At 40.4% G+C, this 17,414-nt stretch overlaps 1 protein-coding gene across 6 annotated transcripts in view; it reads left to right on the top strand.

Moving 5' to 3' along the window:
- LOC114069919 (A-kinase anchor protein 2-like) overlaps positions 1–17,414 on the top strand; it is a 157,130-nt gene that overhangs the window by 71,125 nt on the left and 68,591 nt on the right. Inside the window, exon 1 of one of the 6 annotated variants that reach the window (XM_027907169.1) lies at positions 5,621–5,799. The exons of the other annotated variants lie outside the window; for them this stretch is intronic. Within the exon in view, the coding sequence (XP_027762970.1) occupies positions 5,770–5,799 (30 nt within the window). The 5' untranslated portion in view covers positions 5,621–5,769. Of the gene's footprint in view, positions 1–5,620; positions 5,800–17,414 lie in introns of those variants that run through there. 6 annotated transcript variants of the gene reach the window in all.

Genomic DNA, 17,414 nt, shown 5'->3' on the forward strand with positions numbered 1-17,414 from the left:
AGAGCTTCACTTTGCTAGGAATGATGCTGAGATTTTATAGTGACTTGATGGTTTCATTCCTCAGCATGGTGGTGGGCTCCAGCAACAAAGGGGATCCATTGTGGAGGATCACGATGACAAAATTTCTCAGGTTCCTCCTAGTCAGGCAGGACCGTGGGCATTCTAAGTAGCTGAGCAGTATAGAAACAAGTTGCTGCTGCTCTGCTGCATTTCATGTTTGGGACTAGATGCTGGGTGATACAGATAGCATTCGTTTGGTGAAACAGATTTTATGTGTCTGTTTTGTGGCTGGACATCAGTAATTCATGCTATAGAACGATAGTTGAAGTTTATTTTTTCTAGTAAATTTGTGTTTACTTGGACTATGTGGGCTTGATATGGAGCTTACCATGTATGGTAGGAAAAAAGTCTCATGAGACTGAAACCAAATTTTTCTCTCCTTCAGCTTACAGGAAGCCCTAGGGAATGAATAAAATCCTGTCTTACTTAACTGTACAGCAACTTCACTGATAACATGTTTTGGCTTGTTAACTGTGATTTCTTTTTTCTTTAAAGTTTTAGAATATTTCCTGGGCTGCAGAGCTACAAATTAACAAAAATATTTAGATTTAGAGTGTATTGTAAAGATCAGAAGAATCTGAAAGAATGACTTCTCTGGGGCCTTTGTTGTTCTTGTTCAGATGGTAAGGTTTATACCCTTCTCTGAAAAGCTCTGATATAAGCTACCCCTCTTCCAGAACAGCAAACCCTTCAAACCCAAGGCCCAAACGTTCAGTAACGCTATTGGTTATGGTTTGGCAGAAGACCCTGTGTTTTTTGTCTGTGTGAACAAACAGAGATAAACAGAAAAATATGTTATTACTCTCTCCAGTATTTCCTGCAGTCTGTGACAATGTTGCGAGAGTTTCTTTGGTTTGGCTGTTAGAAGGATAACAACAAAAAATAACTGCTAGGCAGGGCAGGGTCCTAGTTCTCCTGAATCTGTGATGGGAAGGAGGTGGCAGGTAACATCATTCCCCTGGAGTAGACAGCTCTGCTCGGGGGACTGACCAAGGAAGTCACTTTGTCCAGAGCAGTGGTGTTGGCTCACACCCTTGTTCAGCCGAGTAAGCAGCTCTTGCACCAGTGTATTTTCCAATCTGGGTTGCTTTTGCAATGTCTGTCTCCCATTTGCTTTCTGACCACCAGCATTCCCAGTCTTGTGTTCCACTCCCACCACCTTTAACCTATTTCTTGTCTTGCTTCTGTTGTTTTGGTGTTATATGAGTTTCTTTTTTAAGTGCTTGCTGGGACTGGGTGTCAAGAGCCTACATAAGAGTAAAGCATACAGATCCTAAACCTTCCCAGCTCTGGTCACTGTTGGATTTGTGTGGGGTGGAGAGGAAGGTTGAGTCATTTTCTTCAGGGAAACCCTCTGAGTGTGCAGCTGATACTGGCAGTTTCTTGCTCCCATAAGCTGTGTTTTAAAAGCAGCATGGTATATGACAGCAGTGGCAGGAGCACCCACGAGTACCTTATCAGCTGAACTAAGTTCTGCTGCCAGTTGTGCTCCAATGAGTGTCCATAACTGTCCTTGCTGCTGGAGAGTTAAAACAGATAAGGTGGTGTGGCATAGAAGAAGATTTTGACCCTTGTCACCATGACAGTCCTTCACTCTGATTCACCATAGAGTTGTTCACATTGTACCCTGGATGTCTTAACTGTATTTTAGCTCCTGAGATACTGCCTACATTTACTAAGGCCTTCCTGGGATGCAGTTACCTGGTATCACTTTGCTCCTGCATCTGCATTTTCAACATCAGATAGGTATACATGGCATGCATAACACTCATCCAGAATGGGAAGCCAGGAGGAGACCTTGAGGGCTTGACCTTAACTCCTGGTATCCTCCCACAGTGCTGCTTCCCCTTTCCAAAGGGTAGAGCAGGAGCAGTGCCCTGGCTTTGGTGGAGGAAAGCCTCAGGATATCACCTGACAAAATCATCTTCAGGGGTTGATTTAAACAATCAAAAAGCACAGATTGTCCATGCCTTTCTGTTTCTTTCTAGGATATTACCTTCTCAAACAAATTTCTGCATTACCATTGATTATTTCAGAGAAAGATCAGAGCTTTCCAAGCAGGAGCAGCAATTGGCTTTTTCCCGTGAGTGGATGTTACCAGGAGAAGCATCATCAGAAAGCAGATTCAGAAATAGCTTTTCGCCAGTGAAAACCTCTCAAAGAAATTAGCAAGAGTAAAGGTTTAATTCTTGCTCTTAAATTCTTGCTCTTGCCAGTTACAGTATTGTTGCTGCAGGCCAAGCAATTTATTCACAGCACCCTTTAACAATCAAAATTAAAAAGATATTTATGAATCCCTGTTAGTCCCAGCTTATAGTGAGAATGCTGCCCATGTGTTGTTATTTTCTTCTTCCTTGTGGTGGTAAATTTGTCATTCCTTCAGAATGGAGTAAGCTCTTGCTACTCGGTACTTTTGTTGTTATTTGATGGAGTCACATATGCCTTTTTTCACTTTTAAATCCAAATTGCTTTGGTCTTGTGTTATCACTACAAACAAGTGTAGTGATAGTTGCTTGGATCTTTTGAGAGCATTATGTGGGTATTTTTACCGAGATTGGTGGCATTTATGATTGCTGATGTGACTGTAGCTTTTGCCTCTCATTTGCTTTTTTTCTTTATAAGCTTAAGTCGACCTGCTGCGATCAAACTCGTTGCATAGAAGAAAAAAATGTGAGATGTTTCCTGCAAACAATTGATGACAAACTCATTGTACTAAAGCTTGCTGAAAAGGAACTTTTTTTTTTTTTTTTTGGAAGGTGAGAATAAAGGAATTTCCTCCTCCACCCTTGTGTTGTTGAGCTGCAAACTGATACTGTTGAGAGGGAAAAAAGTAGCTTTAGTTTTCCTCAGGATATTATGGTGTGATTTTAGTGAAAACTTTTAAAGATACAGCTGTCACTCTAAAGGTTTCAGTTCCATTCAGAATTGAAAAATTAGTTCTTGGTTTGTTTTTAATTTAAATCATACTCAATTCAGTTAATTCCAAAAAGAAGTCCCCTTCTGAAGGTTCAGAGATTCCTCTGGCCAATTTTATAATTTAATAAGAATTATACTCTTTATGAAACAATTTGTTAATTATTCCAGGAGACAGATGAGTTTGCACTGGCAAAACACTGAAGCCACACAGAGCAGAGCCTTGGGTTTTTTTCAGAGGACGATGACTGCGTCTTGGTTTTGTTAGTCAGTAGCAATTACATATTGAGCATTTTGAGGTTTTATTAGAGGTTTCGTAATTAAGTAAAGTATCACTGGCATCTGACACCTAGTATGAGAAGTTAATTCCTTATCCAGCCTGACTGCCATTGAGGAAATGTGAAAATGCTTTTTGAGGGAGTTAATGGGGTAGGGTATATTCAATTTTTGTATTTATCTGGCAATAGGCCTAAAGTTAAAGTTGACTTTGCCCTTTTTTAGTTTGTGTTGAAGTCACTTTTACTGAAGCACTTGTTCAGCATCTGGGTATGAGTCTTGTGATGTCCTGTGCATGTGTTTTACTTTATTAGACTGAGTAGGTCCATCATCCCACCTTTTCCTGTTTTCCTGCTACCCACGGGATTTCCCACAGACACAAGCTGTTGCAGCAATGCAGATGTCAAGCTCTTGTTCTGATGTTTCTCTCAAAACTCAAGTTGTCTTTAATTTATTTCCCTGATGGTACTAGTTACTGTTACCCCTAGTTCCTGTTACCATTCAAGTAAAAGAGCAGGGATAGATTAATGCTGCTCTAAATATTTTTAGTAGTTTCTTGTTACATCCCTAGTTAAGGTTGGGAATTGTATTTAAGTAATTGTATAGACCTATTATAAGATATACTTTCTGTCCCAAAATCTAAAGGAGACAAAATAGAGAATAAAGAAAGCGGATACAGCTTGTTGGTCAGTAGACAGCATTGCAACTGATGAACTCCACAGGACTGCCAGGTACCGGCAAAGAACAAAATCATCTTGTCTCTTCATACTAGTTCCAGTAAAATTCAAACCTAAAGCATTTTTTACTGGTTGTGATTGACAGGCTGAAGTTTTTAAAAGTCGTGGTTCAGCTCTAATTAAGAAGTCAGCTTCTCTTCCATGCATGGAGAGGAGAAGGATGTAAAATAAGGGGTAGGTATTTAAGTTCAGCCTCGTAGATTAAGTCTCGCTTTTGTGGCCATACTTTTTGAAGTCAACTGTATCCCTGCCTGCAGGACCAACTAGGCACAGAAGTTAAAAGGAATCTTCAAAGGGTTCCGGCTTTTTTTATTCCATGGGCAGAACCAAGCACAATACTTTAGTGCTTATCCAGACTTTTACACGCCTAGAATTGGGTATTCCTTGGTTAGAGGTGGAGCAAGTATTCATACTTTAAAATATGTAGTGGTTTTGATGGTTCTGGCCTTGTGTTACTTTACATTGAAGCTTTCATAAGAGGAAACCTGGGAAGCAGTTGGAAGAAAACAGTGAGGCAGAGGCAGGGTGAAGGGAAGCTCTCACAGTCTGAGGCTAGGATGACGTCAGGAAGACTAATTGTTTTGTACTCTTAACTGCTAGCTTTAATCATGCTGCCCCAGTTGACATGGGTGGGGAGAGTGTGCCATGCCACATCTGCACTGACTCATGGGCAGTAGTCACCTGCTCTCTCAATTATTTTTATCTTGCTGTGAGAATTCAAGGATGGTATAAGCAGAGAGCGCGAGATCCAAAACCCCTTCATTTTTTTACCTTGCCTGTGGCTCAGTTGCCAAATGTAGTGATAATTGAAACAAAATGAGAGTTCAAGGCTTTATCCCATTTCAGTGTAACTGTGGTAGGACAAGCTTTAGAATGTGCCTCTCCAGAGACACATGGCTAAAAAATGACTTAACACTATCTTGTGCTTAGTTCTTATGGCTTTCCTAAAGCATGCCTGTTGACTATCAGATGCTTTGATCTGTTGAAGAGGAGTTTAAAGGAATATGGCATGTTAAGTTCATGGTGTTGGGTTTAGTGCAGAAGCTATAGAACATCACCTATATCCTGCAAAAATATAAACAAATACAAGTTGAAAATTCTCAAATTGGTGTATTTCGGTTACCTGATTTGCATGTGTTGTGGTTTAACCCCAGCTGGCAACCAAGGCCCACGCAGCCACTCACTCACTCCCCCATCAGTTGGATCAGGGAGATCAAGACAATTTGATAGGGAAAGCAGAAGCCACACACACAAACAGAACGAAACAAGGAATTAATTCACTGCTTCTCAAGGACTGGCAGATGTTCAGCCAGGAGAGGAGGGCTCTATTACGTGTGAGGCTGACTTGGGAAGACAAAGGGCATCACTCCAAATATCCCGTTTCCTCCTTTCCCCTCCCACTCTATATGCTAAGCATGATGTCATATGGTATGGAATATCCCTCTGGTCAGCTGGGGTCACCTGCCCTGGCTGTGTCTCCTCCCAGCCTCCCATGCACCCCCAATTTGCCACTGTGGCAATATGAAAAACAGAAAAGGCCTTGGCTCTGTGTAAGCCCTGCCCAGCAATAACAGAAACATTTCTGTATTATCAAACTTTTGTTCAGCACAAATCCAAAACACAGTCCCCTCCTAGCCACTGTGAAGAACATTAACTCTACCCCAGCCAAAACCAGCACAACATGTATCAAAAGTTCAACTAAAATAAGTACTGAAGCAAGGGGACTTTGAGACTAAATCAGACTCGGAGAAGATTTAGAGCAATTTGCAAGGAGTTCCTGCAGATGAAGGGTGCAGTGTTATTTCATTTCAAAGTAATTTTCCCCTTAGTTTCCTTTTTAGAGTCTAACTGTCACAAAATTAATGGTGTCTGGCTCCTTCCCACACATAAGACTTCCTTGTCAGCTCATCATCTTCATGAAGCTGACCGCATGAATCAGATTTGTAAAGGGGTCTCCACGTCAGTGCAACTCTCTTCCTACAGCTGTGTGTGTACAACTTGATTAATATTTCAGTGCCCGCTGTTGAGTACCAAGGGCTTTTTTAGTTGGAGATATGCAGATGAGTATTTTGATTTCAAAGCATATGTGCATGATACACTATTTTGCTGGGTCTTCAGAACATTCATGTAATTGGAAAAGGATGTGTCTGCCAAACATATGATTATCAGCATTTGTAGTTTCCTTGATTTAATACCTGTTTCAACGTACTCTTTAAAGCCTGTTTCATTCTAAAGAAGAGTTGCCTAACTGACTGGGCCCATGGTGTGTTGTACTCTGGAGGTGCTCCCAAAAGTTTTGACAGGCAGCAGAGGCTGTGCAGGAAAAGTGAAGTCAACAAGAAGTTTTTTGTTGATTTCAGGTAGATTTAATTGCCATTCCCCTACAGATGGAATGACTGATTTAAGATAAGCTGAAATTGGTGGGGGAAGGAGAAGGCAGCCTGGTCTAAAATCTGATTAGGGCCACTCAGCTGCTGCTTTTGATCTGTCGGTGCTATAGATCAGAAAATAAGGCTGATTGAGTTTATAGGAGGAATCTGTAGTCAGGATAAAATGTGTCGTATGGCCTGTACATTTTTTAGTCAATTAAGACAACTTACTGGAAAATTTTTGAAATTTCCCTGGTGATGCATAACTGGGACACTACTGAACATGCAAGGAAAAAAATATCTGAAAGGTTGACTTCTGTCAACAGAAACTAAATGGAAAATATGTGGGACAGCACTGCACAAGTGATTGAAAATCTCAGGGGTACTGCAGTGAACAACACAAATTTGAATCAGTAAGGGATTGTAGACATGTATCTTCAACAGTTAGCTTGGTTAGCGAAATAGTGCGGTGATGGAGAGGATTCTAGTCAAATGCGGTTTCACTTGCCTTGAAACTTAAGGCTTTTTATCTGCAACTTCAAATCCAATTAGATTTAATCCTGTGCTGTTTGGAAATTTCACCATTGTCCTGCATACATTTTCCAGCTTGGAATCTTACTAGTCCTTGATTCCTCCATTACTTGCCAGCAGTTCTTCACAATTTTTCCAGATGGAAATTCTCCTTGAAATCAGATCTGAGTTTGTGTTCACTTGAATTTCAAATTATTCTCCCTAGTTCAGTTGGTAAATAGTACTGTGGTCAGAAACCATATGTAACGAAATCTCCATTTGACCTAGTTACCATTAACTTGGATTCTTTCTGATGAGGGAATTATCTTCTGTTGCTTGTTTCTGTGCTGACTTCTTACCATGTACACCCTCCAGCTTCACATGGCAGCATTTTTGTTGTTGATTCAAGTCAAGTCTGTCAGTGCTGCTGTAAAGCTAATATATGCCTTGCTCAGCCAGATAATTAGCATGACTTTGGCAACCTGCCTGAGGTCTTTAGGTCTGAATTCACACACCTGTACACACTGCTTAAAACTGGAGCATCACAGAAATATCAGTGGAGGGGTAGACAGGAACAGCTGGGTGACAGAAGGAGGGAGAAGGTCTGGGAGAAAGGCATTAGCAGGACAAAAGCACTTTCTTGCTCAAGTCGGTTTTGAAAGAGAGCAATGAGTTGTCAGCTCTTCTCAAAATATGCTTTGCAATTTTTGGTTCTTCACCTGCAGAAGGCAGAAAATAACGTCTTTGTGGAGGTCGCTGTTCCTTAGGCATCTGTGCACATTTAAAATTTACCCATCGGGTCCAACATTGGCCAGTTTTAATCCTCAGGATTGAGGCTCACACTTCCTTCCCCAAGCACCTTTTGTCACGTCAGGCAGTCAAGAGATAGCTCATAGCAATGAAAAATTACTTGGCACAGGATGGGAGGGAATGTCACACACCCCAAATGATCTGTGTCCATGGAGAGAAAAGCAGTCAAGGAATGCAGCTTGAGCACACTGTCCAACTTTATGCCAATCAGAAGTGCTCACGTGCTACACAGGGTGAAATGGATCGATAGACAGTCCATAACAGATTCCCTACAAAAACTATCATGTAAGTTTCCTAATCTGTTAATGAGTGATAAAAACATGTTTCTTTTGCTTTTCACAGGGAGGGCTCTGTGCCTTTTGGCATGGAGGAGCAGATCCCCTGTCCTTTCCTCTCTCCCTCCCTAATGCTACCGTTTTGCAAGGTCAGAGCCATAAGTCAGAAAATATGCCATAAACAGACACAGTGCTCTGAGAACCAACAGGACTGCTTTCCGTACAAGCATGCCTCTTCTCCCTTCAAGCACTCTGGGTCTTGCAAAGCAGACAGGATTCTTTGCCATTTATAATGAAGATTAATTTGTGTCAAATTTTGCTGCTGATTGTTCTGCTGTGACCCCAGCCAGCATCAGCCCTGTCACCCAGGGAGGCACTGAGAGGTGGAGATCTGCCATAAACATCATATTTTGTCATGAATGCAGATGCAACAGCAATCATCCATATGGAGAACCACCATTCTGCCAGAATTTTGGTTTTTATCCTTTCTCCTCTGTAAAGGAGGCACACAGAAACCTGTTTCACCTCATGGTTTTGACTATGAATAAGTTCAGGAATAGAGTATAAAACCAGAAATGCTGAGGAAGATGAGAGCAGGCAGTTCATAGCTTATGGGCTTTTTTCCTACAATGTACAAGGTTTCAGAGTACATGGACACAAGTGATAGAGGCAAAATGAGAATGAGAGGTCTGCAGCCTGCTGCTTCCTCCAGTGAGTTGTTACCAAAGGTTACTGCCAGCATTTGATCATTTTCAGCAATGTGTTAAGGAACAGTACTTTGCATAGCTTTTGAAAGAAAGAGGTGAAAGAAATTTTGCATCTGAAGATAAGGACAGCTGGACAGACTTTCATATGAGACTGTAATAAAGTTTGGAGTCCTTAAAACCTCTGGCTAATTTGAAGAGGACTTCATAGCCAAGACAAAAATTAGAGATAGCAACCTCTCATACTTAGCTTTTTTTCTGTGTTCCTGAATCACTTCCTACATATATACTGCATGGTGTGGGTTTTTTTAACCCCTTTGGGTGTGCTCATCTTTTTGAGGATCGTGTCATCTGCTCTGTCTACAGGGAAGTCTAGCACAAAGAGCATATATGGAAGGCATAGCTGAGCATGGAAATGACCGCAGCGGATAACTGAATGCAGACAGTCATCTAGGGAGGAGTGTCTGGGAGGAAGCCTAACAGCTGGAGAAGGCATGGCTGGGTTATGGCACTGTGAGTGCTCCCATGCTGCCTTTTTTCTCACTGGAAGAAACTAACAAACTTTTGAAATAGTGCTGTTTGTCAACAATTTGGCTACCTGAGTGGAACAGGGAGAGATGAAACCATGGTAATGTCGTGTCACAGTTTCAAGAGAAATACGGAAATGTAAGTAGGGTTGACATTTGAGCTGGCAAAATCTGGAGCCAAGTCAGAAACTACAACCACAGGTTTTCATCTCGCCGCAGTGCACCAGCATCTTCCCACTCCAAACATCTAGTTCCAGTAATGCAAAATAAGAGGTTATTCCCACAGCTCCCACCCTGTTATGTCTTCTCTTCGCCATGGCAAAAGTTAGTGGGAAGCTTATTCAGCTGCTTGATAGTGCAGCAGAGCTTGGACCACTGTCAGAGCTTTCATCTGGTTTAGTAATTTGTTGCTTAATTAAGTTAATACTGTGTTCTGCACTGAAAATAGGGCTGTCAAGTCATTGCTCAGTTAAGTTAATATCTTGTCCTGCACCAAGGCTGTGGCCATCATGGCACAGCTGGCATTGCAGCTGATGGAATGAGCAAGGAACTGGTGGCTGGGAGGTTGAAACTATGTGTAGACACACCCACGTCAGTTTGCCCTGAGATGTGAGACAGCCTCTTCCCAGCCTGTCATGACCTCATGCTAAGCTGTACTGCCATGAGAACCCTGCAAATCTTCTCCCACATCCCTGATGGCCGCAGGAGTGGGCTGAACGGGAAGTGAGCCTTCCTCCCCAGGGACATGTCTGGGTTCTTCATTTCACTTACTGGAATAGTTTGTGTCCCTGCACCAGAAAATGCAGAGGTTTACACCTCCACGGGACTTTCGGATGCTCCTCTAAAACTGATGGTTCTGTTGCCTGTGCAATGTTTCCTTCCACGAGCTGAAACAGAAACCGGCCATCCATCCATGCTTTTTCCTCTCTTAAGAAATCTTTTTGGCTTTTCAGTCACATGTGAACTACTGAGCAATCGGTAGAGCCATCAGGAACTTAATCTGTGTCTAATCTTCTGCCATCATTCATTCACCTAGTTCAGCCGTACACCCTTGCAAAGTTCATCTGCAGCAGTAGGTCAAGCTTAATAATAAGAAATTGAAAACAAACACCTCCTGCCTCAGTTACTGTAAGCTTTAAAACAAAGATGCCCCAGATGTGATTTCATTTGTAAGTAGAGCAATTTCATTCTGCTTTTGGGTTTGTTGTTGTGTTCAGGGATTTTTTTTAAGGAACTAAATATTTAAGCAGTTTATGCGTCTGAAGTAAAAATTTCATGACCATTATTAGCATGCATGCAGTTTTAAGTGAACTGAACCTAAAAATAGATTTAGTGGGCACAGTGTTACTCAGTGACACCACTTAAGTGAATTTCCTGAGACCTGAGGAAAATACTTCCAAGTCTTAAGTTTTAATTTATGCTATTAAAAGCATACATATTTAAGCTGCAATTGTTACCTCATAAAAACCAGTTTTGTTCCCATCTTCAAATTTATTTTTTTTAATTAATTTGATTCACTTGTGGCTGTGGCAAGTTTTAATGGGATTTTCTTTTTAATTAAAGAGAGAACATGTGAATCCCAGAGGGTAGATACTGCTTTTGTTGCAAACTTCCCTCATACAAATAGGATGTTTCCATTAACATTGCTGCAAAAAAAAAAAGATTTGAGGATTATCAACAAGGCTGCATGATAGCACAGTTCTGCTCTAAAAATGTCTGAGATTGGGAGAGGCTTTTCTCTATTCTGACATGCCTCTTCAGATAAAGGCAGCTAAATTAAGTGAGGACTGGAGCTGTAGATGTTGATGAGGGAAGAAAATAAAATTAAAGCTAATTATCCTTGTTATTTGAGAGGACTTAAATGCTGGGATGTCTTTGCAGTCCCAGACTGAAGGCAAACCTGTGTCAAGCCTGTGCCTCTTTTTCCTGCCCCATGGACATATATGTCTGTTTGTATGAAGTTGAGAACTTCAGGACTGAATGCTTAGAAAGCAGGTTTTGAAATCAAAATACTGTGTCAGGTTTTGTTTTCCCTCCCCACCCCTGCTAAAAATATCGTCACTTTATTTTGAAGAGGAGCAGGTGAGTCTAGAGCTGGAGGAACCTGCCCAGCTTCCCTACTTACTGACTCATGTCTGTGATCTTCTGCTTGACCCTGGAGACCAGCAGAAACACTGAGTAAAGCCCACACCCTAATTAGTCATTGGTTAATGGCAAATACCTCGTCAACTCTACAGTGACCACAATATCACCTGTTGCTTTTCTCTGCATGTTTTGGTGTTGTTACCATGTGTCTTCATGGTGCTGTATACCACTTGTGTGCATTGTTTGGCTACAATTCCCAGAAAAAAAGACTATTCTAAGCTTTAAAAAAATTAATAATTTTATTTTATTAGATAAAAGGGAAAAATCAGCTTATATATATGGGAAAATGCAAGATAAAACCTGTCAGAGGAAATTGTATTATGTTTTTGTTAGGCTCAAAGAAATTTGTTTTGTATTGTGAAAACACAAAACAGTTTGCTCTCTTCCTGCACAATTGCCATCTTTTTTCTTTTTTTTTTTTTTTAAATAAAGGTTGGGACTTAAAAACTGCATGTTTTCAGGACCATTGTTATTTTACTAGTTACAGATTAAATAAATCAAGAAATACTTTTCTCAGATGCCCTTTCTTACTAGTACTCTGGCAAAGTTAAGAAATACAGTGATTCACAAATTGACTTTCTTATGTAGCAGGATCCCAAACATAAATCTCAAATAACTTGTACATTACTTTGATAGTGAAGTAAGTAAAAATAAGTCTGTCTGAACCTCATCAACTTCAGGAGCTGGTTTATGGAGGAATAAAGATGAGAGATACTTCAGTTTTGATTTTTTTTCAAACTAAAATCTCATCCATGAGTCTTTGCAAAAGCAAAACCAATTCCTCTTTTGTGTATCCCACTTTTAAATCGGTAGCAAGAACAAAACTAAAACCTTTGTTAACTAGGTATCTTTTGTAGCTTGGAGAATAGTAAGACTGAGGTATTTTTACATCTATCACTAATGTGACTATTCCTTTTACTGTTAAAGATTTTACTAATCTAAATTTTCTAAACCTCATTCTTCACCAAAATGCTGGACAGTGCTTAAACAACTTAAATAAACACAGACTTGATGGAAGGAGAAAATCAGTCATTGCTGAGTCATGCCTCATTTTCCTGCAGTCCCACCTGCCAACCTGTTCCTAATAATCAAGCAAGAGAGACTCACATCTCAGTGTGCACAGAACTGCATATTTTATGATGGAAATCCCTCATGAGTTACTGGGGGATTTTTATCAAATCGTCTTTTGTGTGGTTAATGGCTTGTTTACAGAAACACACGTATACAGAAGAGACACTGCAGCAGAAAGAGTTTACATTTCGCCAACTTGGCGTGCTGTTGTGATTATATTGCTGTAATTAATCCAACATCATCTGCTGCAGAATCTGACCCGAGCAAGAAAAGTCTCTGACCAGTGTGCTAACTGTTCAGTTGCATGCACACTATACGTGAGCTTGCTGGTGTGTCTCAGTGCTTGCAGAGTGTGGAACACAGCACGGTCGTTCCCACCCAAATCCCAGAGAGCGCTGTTTGCAGTGGGAGGCTGCAAGAAAAGTGATGCATGGGCTTTTCATGGCAGGTTTGGAAGAGATGGGTTTGGCGTCTGATACAGCGGAGGACCCTAAGATAACTAGTTCGATCTGTCCTTCAGAACTTGAAGAGCCTTCAGTGCAATGTGGGAAGACTCTTGGGGGAGTACTGACTGTAAAACTGGAACAGGAAAAAACACTGCAAAGACATTGACCAAAGGCTGAAATGAAAGCAACCTAGAGCTTTTCATGCACTAGTGTGCATGAAGTATTTTTAACCTTCTTTGCGTTTTTTTTTTTTTTTTTTTTTTTAGTGGAATACTAGAGTATTCTCTTGTTGTAGGTGTCCCTCAAACCAATAAAATTGCAACATGCTCTTAATTCAAGCATATATGAACTGAGGGCAACTCGTCTTATATTGTCATTATGTTAGGCAATGAGACAGACCTCTCTAATAATTCCTGCTCTTACTCAGTTCAGGGCAAAGCTTTGCTAAAATACAGTATTACACACCTTTTAGAGATGGGAATTGCTGTTGGTATACTTTCAGCACAAGTACTGTCATGCACATCTTGTATTGTTTTTGAAATAGGAGACCCAGAGCTATCGCATGTGGCTAAAATCTCTACATTTACTTCAAGATACAGCCTGAAACAGTTCTTGAAATACATTTGAGAACAAAAATAGGTCAAGGCAACATGTTTTGCCTTTGGGTTTTCCACTAATCATTTGATTGCATATGTTTAATATTATAAACTGATTTTACTCCATAATACTACCTTTACACCTTCTGGGTTATGTTCTGCTTTTGCATATATCATTCTCAGCTTCTACTACTGTACTTCAGATTTGGAGAGCTAAACTTGGCCATACAGGAGATCACTGTTACACACTGTTGATTTCTGGGTGTTAACGCAGTAGTCTTGATGCGCATGAGGATTCCTCTTATATACGGCATCCTAAAAGCAGATGTCTTGCAGAAGATTTTATTTCTGGTTAGGAACATACAGGGTGTTTTTAAATAGAATGGAATAACTTATCGCTGAGGTGACCCTAAAGATAAAACATCCTGTGCTTTGTTGCACAAGGTAAGTTTGGACTCTTCTCATGGAACATTTTCTTAGTTGCTCTCTTTATGCCCCCAGGATTTATGACCTGATTATTACACTAGATTTACACCTATGAATTGTAAAGTGCATCATATTGTTCAATATTCTCTTATTATTACATGACTCAAAAAATGTAGCATTGGAAACATCTCCTTAGGCAGTGCCTAGTTGCCTGTGGAGTTGGGATGCCTTATTATTTTCTTTTTCAGAAGGGTTTTATAAGTTCATTGGAGCAAACTGTTGGATTTGTGCAAGAATGTTAATGGATCTTTTGCCTTTGAGTTGTTTTGAACAAATACAACACTAATACAGACCAAGAGTAGTGATTTCCTGGTGCCTGCTTCCAGGGAAGTGGAAGAGTTTTGAAAGGGCCCTTACATCTCATGAATTCAGGGCTAACTAAATGCCACCAACAGTTACAGCAGTTGCTAGTATAGCGTACATAACCTACAGCTGAACCTTTGTGCAAAAGATAAGTTTCATGGCAGGTCAAGTGGGTTGAATAGGAAGGACCGGAACATTTCTGCTTCTCCAGGGAGAGTGGTCAAGATTAGGCCCCTAAGCCAGATGGTTCAAGCAAGAGTGGGTTGTGAAGCCTCCTTTGGAGACAATCAAGAGTACAGGCAACACCCATCCCCCACTGCCCAGAAATGGGTGAATGGCTATAGCAGTTTGCACCCTGCCATCCCGTGAGACCACAGACACTTTCCCTGTCATGCATTTCAAAGCACATTGGTTATAAAACAAAATGAAAGGATCTCATCTCTCTGTGTTCAACTCTGCCCCTTTAGTCCTTTGAGTGAGGTGGTACAAGATGCTTCTAGTACCTGTCATGTTCCCAGATACATGTGCAGAACGTGACAGGGATAAGAATATAATGAGAAGAGGCAAGACAAGCTTATTAAGACACGCAGCTTAGTGTTCTGTTGGTTTCAGGAGAATCATATTCTGACACGTAACTGCCACATCAACAAAATTTAGATGTCCTTTGCTGTATGAGCAAATAAGCATTCCTTTTGCATGCCAAAGTTCACATTATGTGATGCTTACTGTTTTGGCCTGGTAAGTGAGGAGGGTTCAGGGCCAAGTGCGACTAAAGGTGATGTTTTGCATATTTACATGGTGCATAGGTACACTGCAGCTGTGTCCCACCCAGAACATTGGAAGATATGTGTTAACACTGTGCCATAGTGTTTAGCAATACTAAAGGTTCACACAATACGGGCAGAAACACAAGAGAAATATCTGTCTGTTTCAAATGGCCTTTGAAGAAGCGGGTTTTGGTTGCTCATTGTTTTGGTGGAATGAGGAACTGTTTTGGAAGCAATCACTGGAAATTTACAGGAGCTTTTAAAGTGAAGAGGGTTTTGTCTGTAGTATTTCTCTGGAGAATTGTTTAGGGCGTGGGAGGCGTCATAACATAGTTAAACTGCCAATAAGGCAGATCTAGAGGACATGAAAGGAATTACCAGGACTAGGATTCACAGTAAGATAATAGCTTAAGCAGTACAAGAGCTATCAAGGTGTATATATTTAATCTCTATCAAGAAAATTCAGTCTTCTAAAATGAGACCTCATTGGCTGGTGGGAACAGTGCTTTTTGCAGATTGGGGATGGTACACTGGGTCTGTTCTGGATGCCTTTTCCCAAAAGATGTGTATTGGACAGCTCCATAGGAAGCCAACTTATTAGCAGTGCTTCATCCAAAAAGAACTTTGCTAAAGCTGGGTTAAACATAGCTTTGCTATATTCAGAATATAGTTTTTAGCTCTTCTTCTCATGTCTCATGAAGATAAGATGGGCAAGAACAATCAGACACTGAAGTTTTAAAACTGTAAAAATACTTCCAATTGCTGTCAGAGGGCTCAAGAACAGAAAAAGTGGAAGATTCTCTAGATGGCTTGATGCAACCTTTTAATCCTTTGTAATTTCTTCCACGAGCATCTTTAGCTTTCTTTTTATTGTCTATGTATATCTTTTCTTTTTACTGTAGCATATGTGACTGGAAAAAGCTAAGTGAGAGCACAACCCCCCATGCTGAACTGTCAAACCAAATTACCAGGCTTTTAATTCATACAGGATGGCCTTCTCTAGAGGAGTTTTCAGACATGGCAGACTGATCACTGCCAGCCTTTCGTTTCAGCCTTTGTTTTCAGTACAGAGCACATCTTTTTACATTTCAAGATTGTGATTAATTTATACATTTACAGAAGCACTTTTCCATTGAAAATCATTGCAAAGAAAATCAGGGAGCAAATTCTTCCCTTATCTCATTATCCTAGAGGAAGGATTTAATCACAGTCATCTGCCTATCACCTACTACATGTTGAGCTGAACTCTATGCTGCCTCCTGGTCAGGAGGGTGTTTGTGCCCCTTGTTATGCAAGATTTTAAAGTATGTTAAAAGATCGTTCACCTTGTTCCAGATAAAGGCTTGGAGTATAAGTGCACCAGAAGAAATAATAAAATCATTTACTAAATCTCCTTAAATACCAACACTGAAGCATGGAACTTTCAGAGTCTCCTTGACTACCTGTGCCTTGTTGAAAGGAACTTCAAAGCAAGGGAGATGTTTTGAGGAATAAAGACTAGTCTATATTGTGAGTCTATATTGTGAATGTTCTTCTGAGACATAAATATTAGGAATGTTCCTATCTCCCACCCCATTCACAGGGGGCGGTGCTGTGCTTCAGTCACTCACTTCTGCTTCCCTTGCAGTTTCAAGTGGTGTTTTCCTTGAAGCAGATACAGTCATCAAAGTGTATGGTCTAAGGCAGACCGAAATTGTAAAATGAATAAGAAGGAAAATAAGGATAAAGGAAGACTCGGTTGTTTCATGCCACTGTCAGCTTCATCTTAAAGAAGAGTGGATGAAAACACTTGAACAGGCAGGAAAGATCAGCAATGCACTTCAAGGACAGGCAGAAGATCTCTCCTGTCTTTTTTGGACTTACACTTACCTGCTTGTCCTAAGGCAGTGTTGCTAAGATAGGGATCGAAAGTGGGGCAGAGAAAATGAGAAGAAGTGTTCTTAGAGATCTAACTTTTATATTCATAATGACCCAAGAGAAGAAGAGGGGAAAAAAAAAAAAAAGAGGAAGTATTATCCTAGCACAATTGTAAGTTTGTGAGAAACAGTGAACCTCGTCATTTAGGCCCCTTGATTTAACTGATTTGAAATCCCAGCTATGTCTTGGAATGTGCATACGTGTTTTTCTGCAGAGTTACTTCATTTTGGTCTTACTGTTCTATGTCTTCACAGCAAAAAGTCTCAAGGAGATACATCCTTTTCCTAGGTTACTGGTTTTGCACTGTGCTTATGAATAAATATAAACAAAGTCACTATTCAGGTATTTATGCAGTTGTTCTTTTAGATAAGAACTTTTTTCTCATACATTCCTAATGTAATTTTTCAAGAATGTTTCCTTCTGTTTTTATAGTAGCATATATACTTTTTTATAACAAAAACCAACATATGGGTTTTCTTTAAAGGCACATGAAAAATGTTCT

The sequence above is a fragment of the Empidonax traillii genome, unplaced genomic scaffold (genome assembly GCF_003031625.1).
Source record: "Empidonax traillii isolate 1590-97213 ecotype Southwest subspecies unplaced genomic scaffold, ASM303162v1 scaffold3:size4013460, whole genome shotgun sequence".
Taxonomy (NCBI): domain Eukaryota; kingdom Metazoa; phylum Chordata; class Aves; order Passeriformes; family Tyrannidae; genus Empidonax; species Empidonax traillii.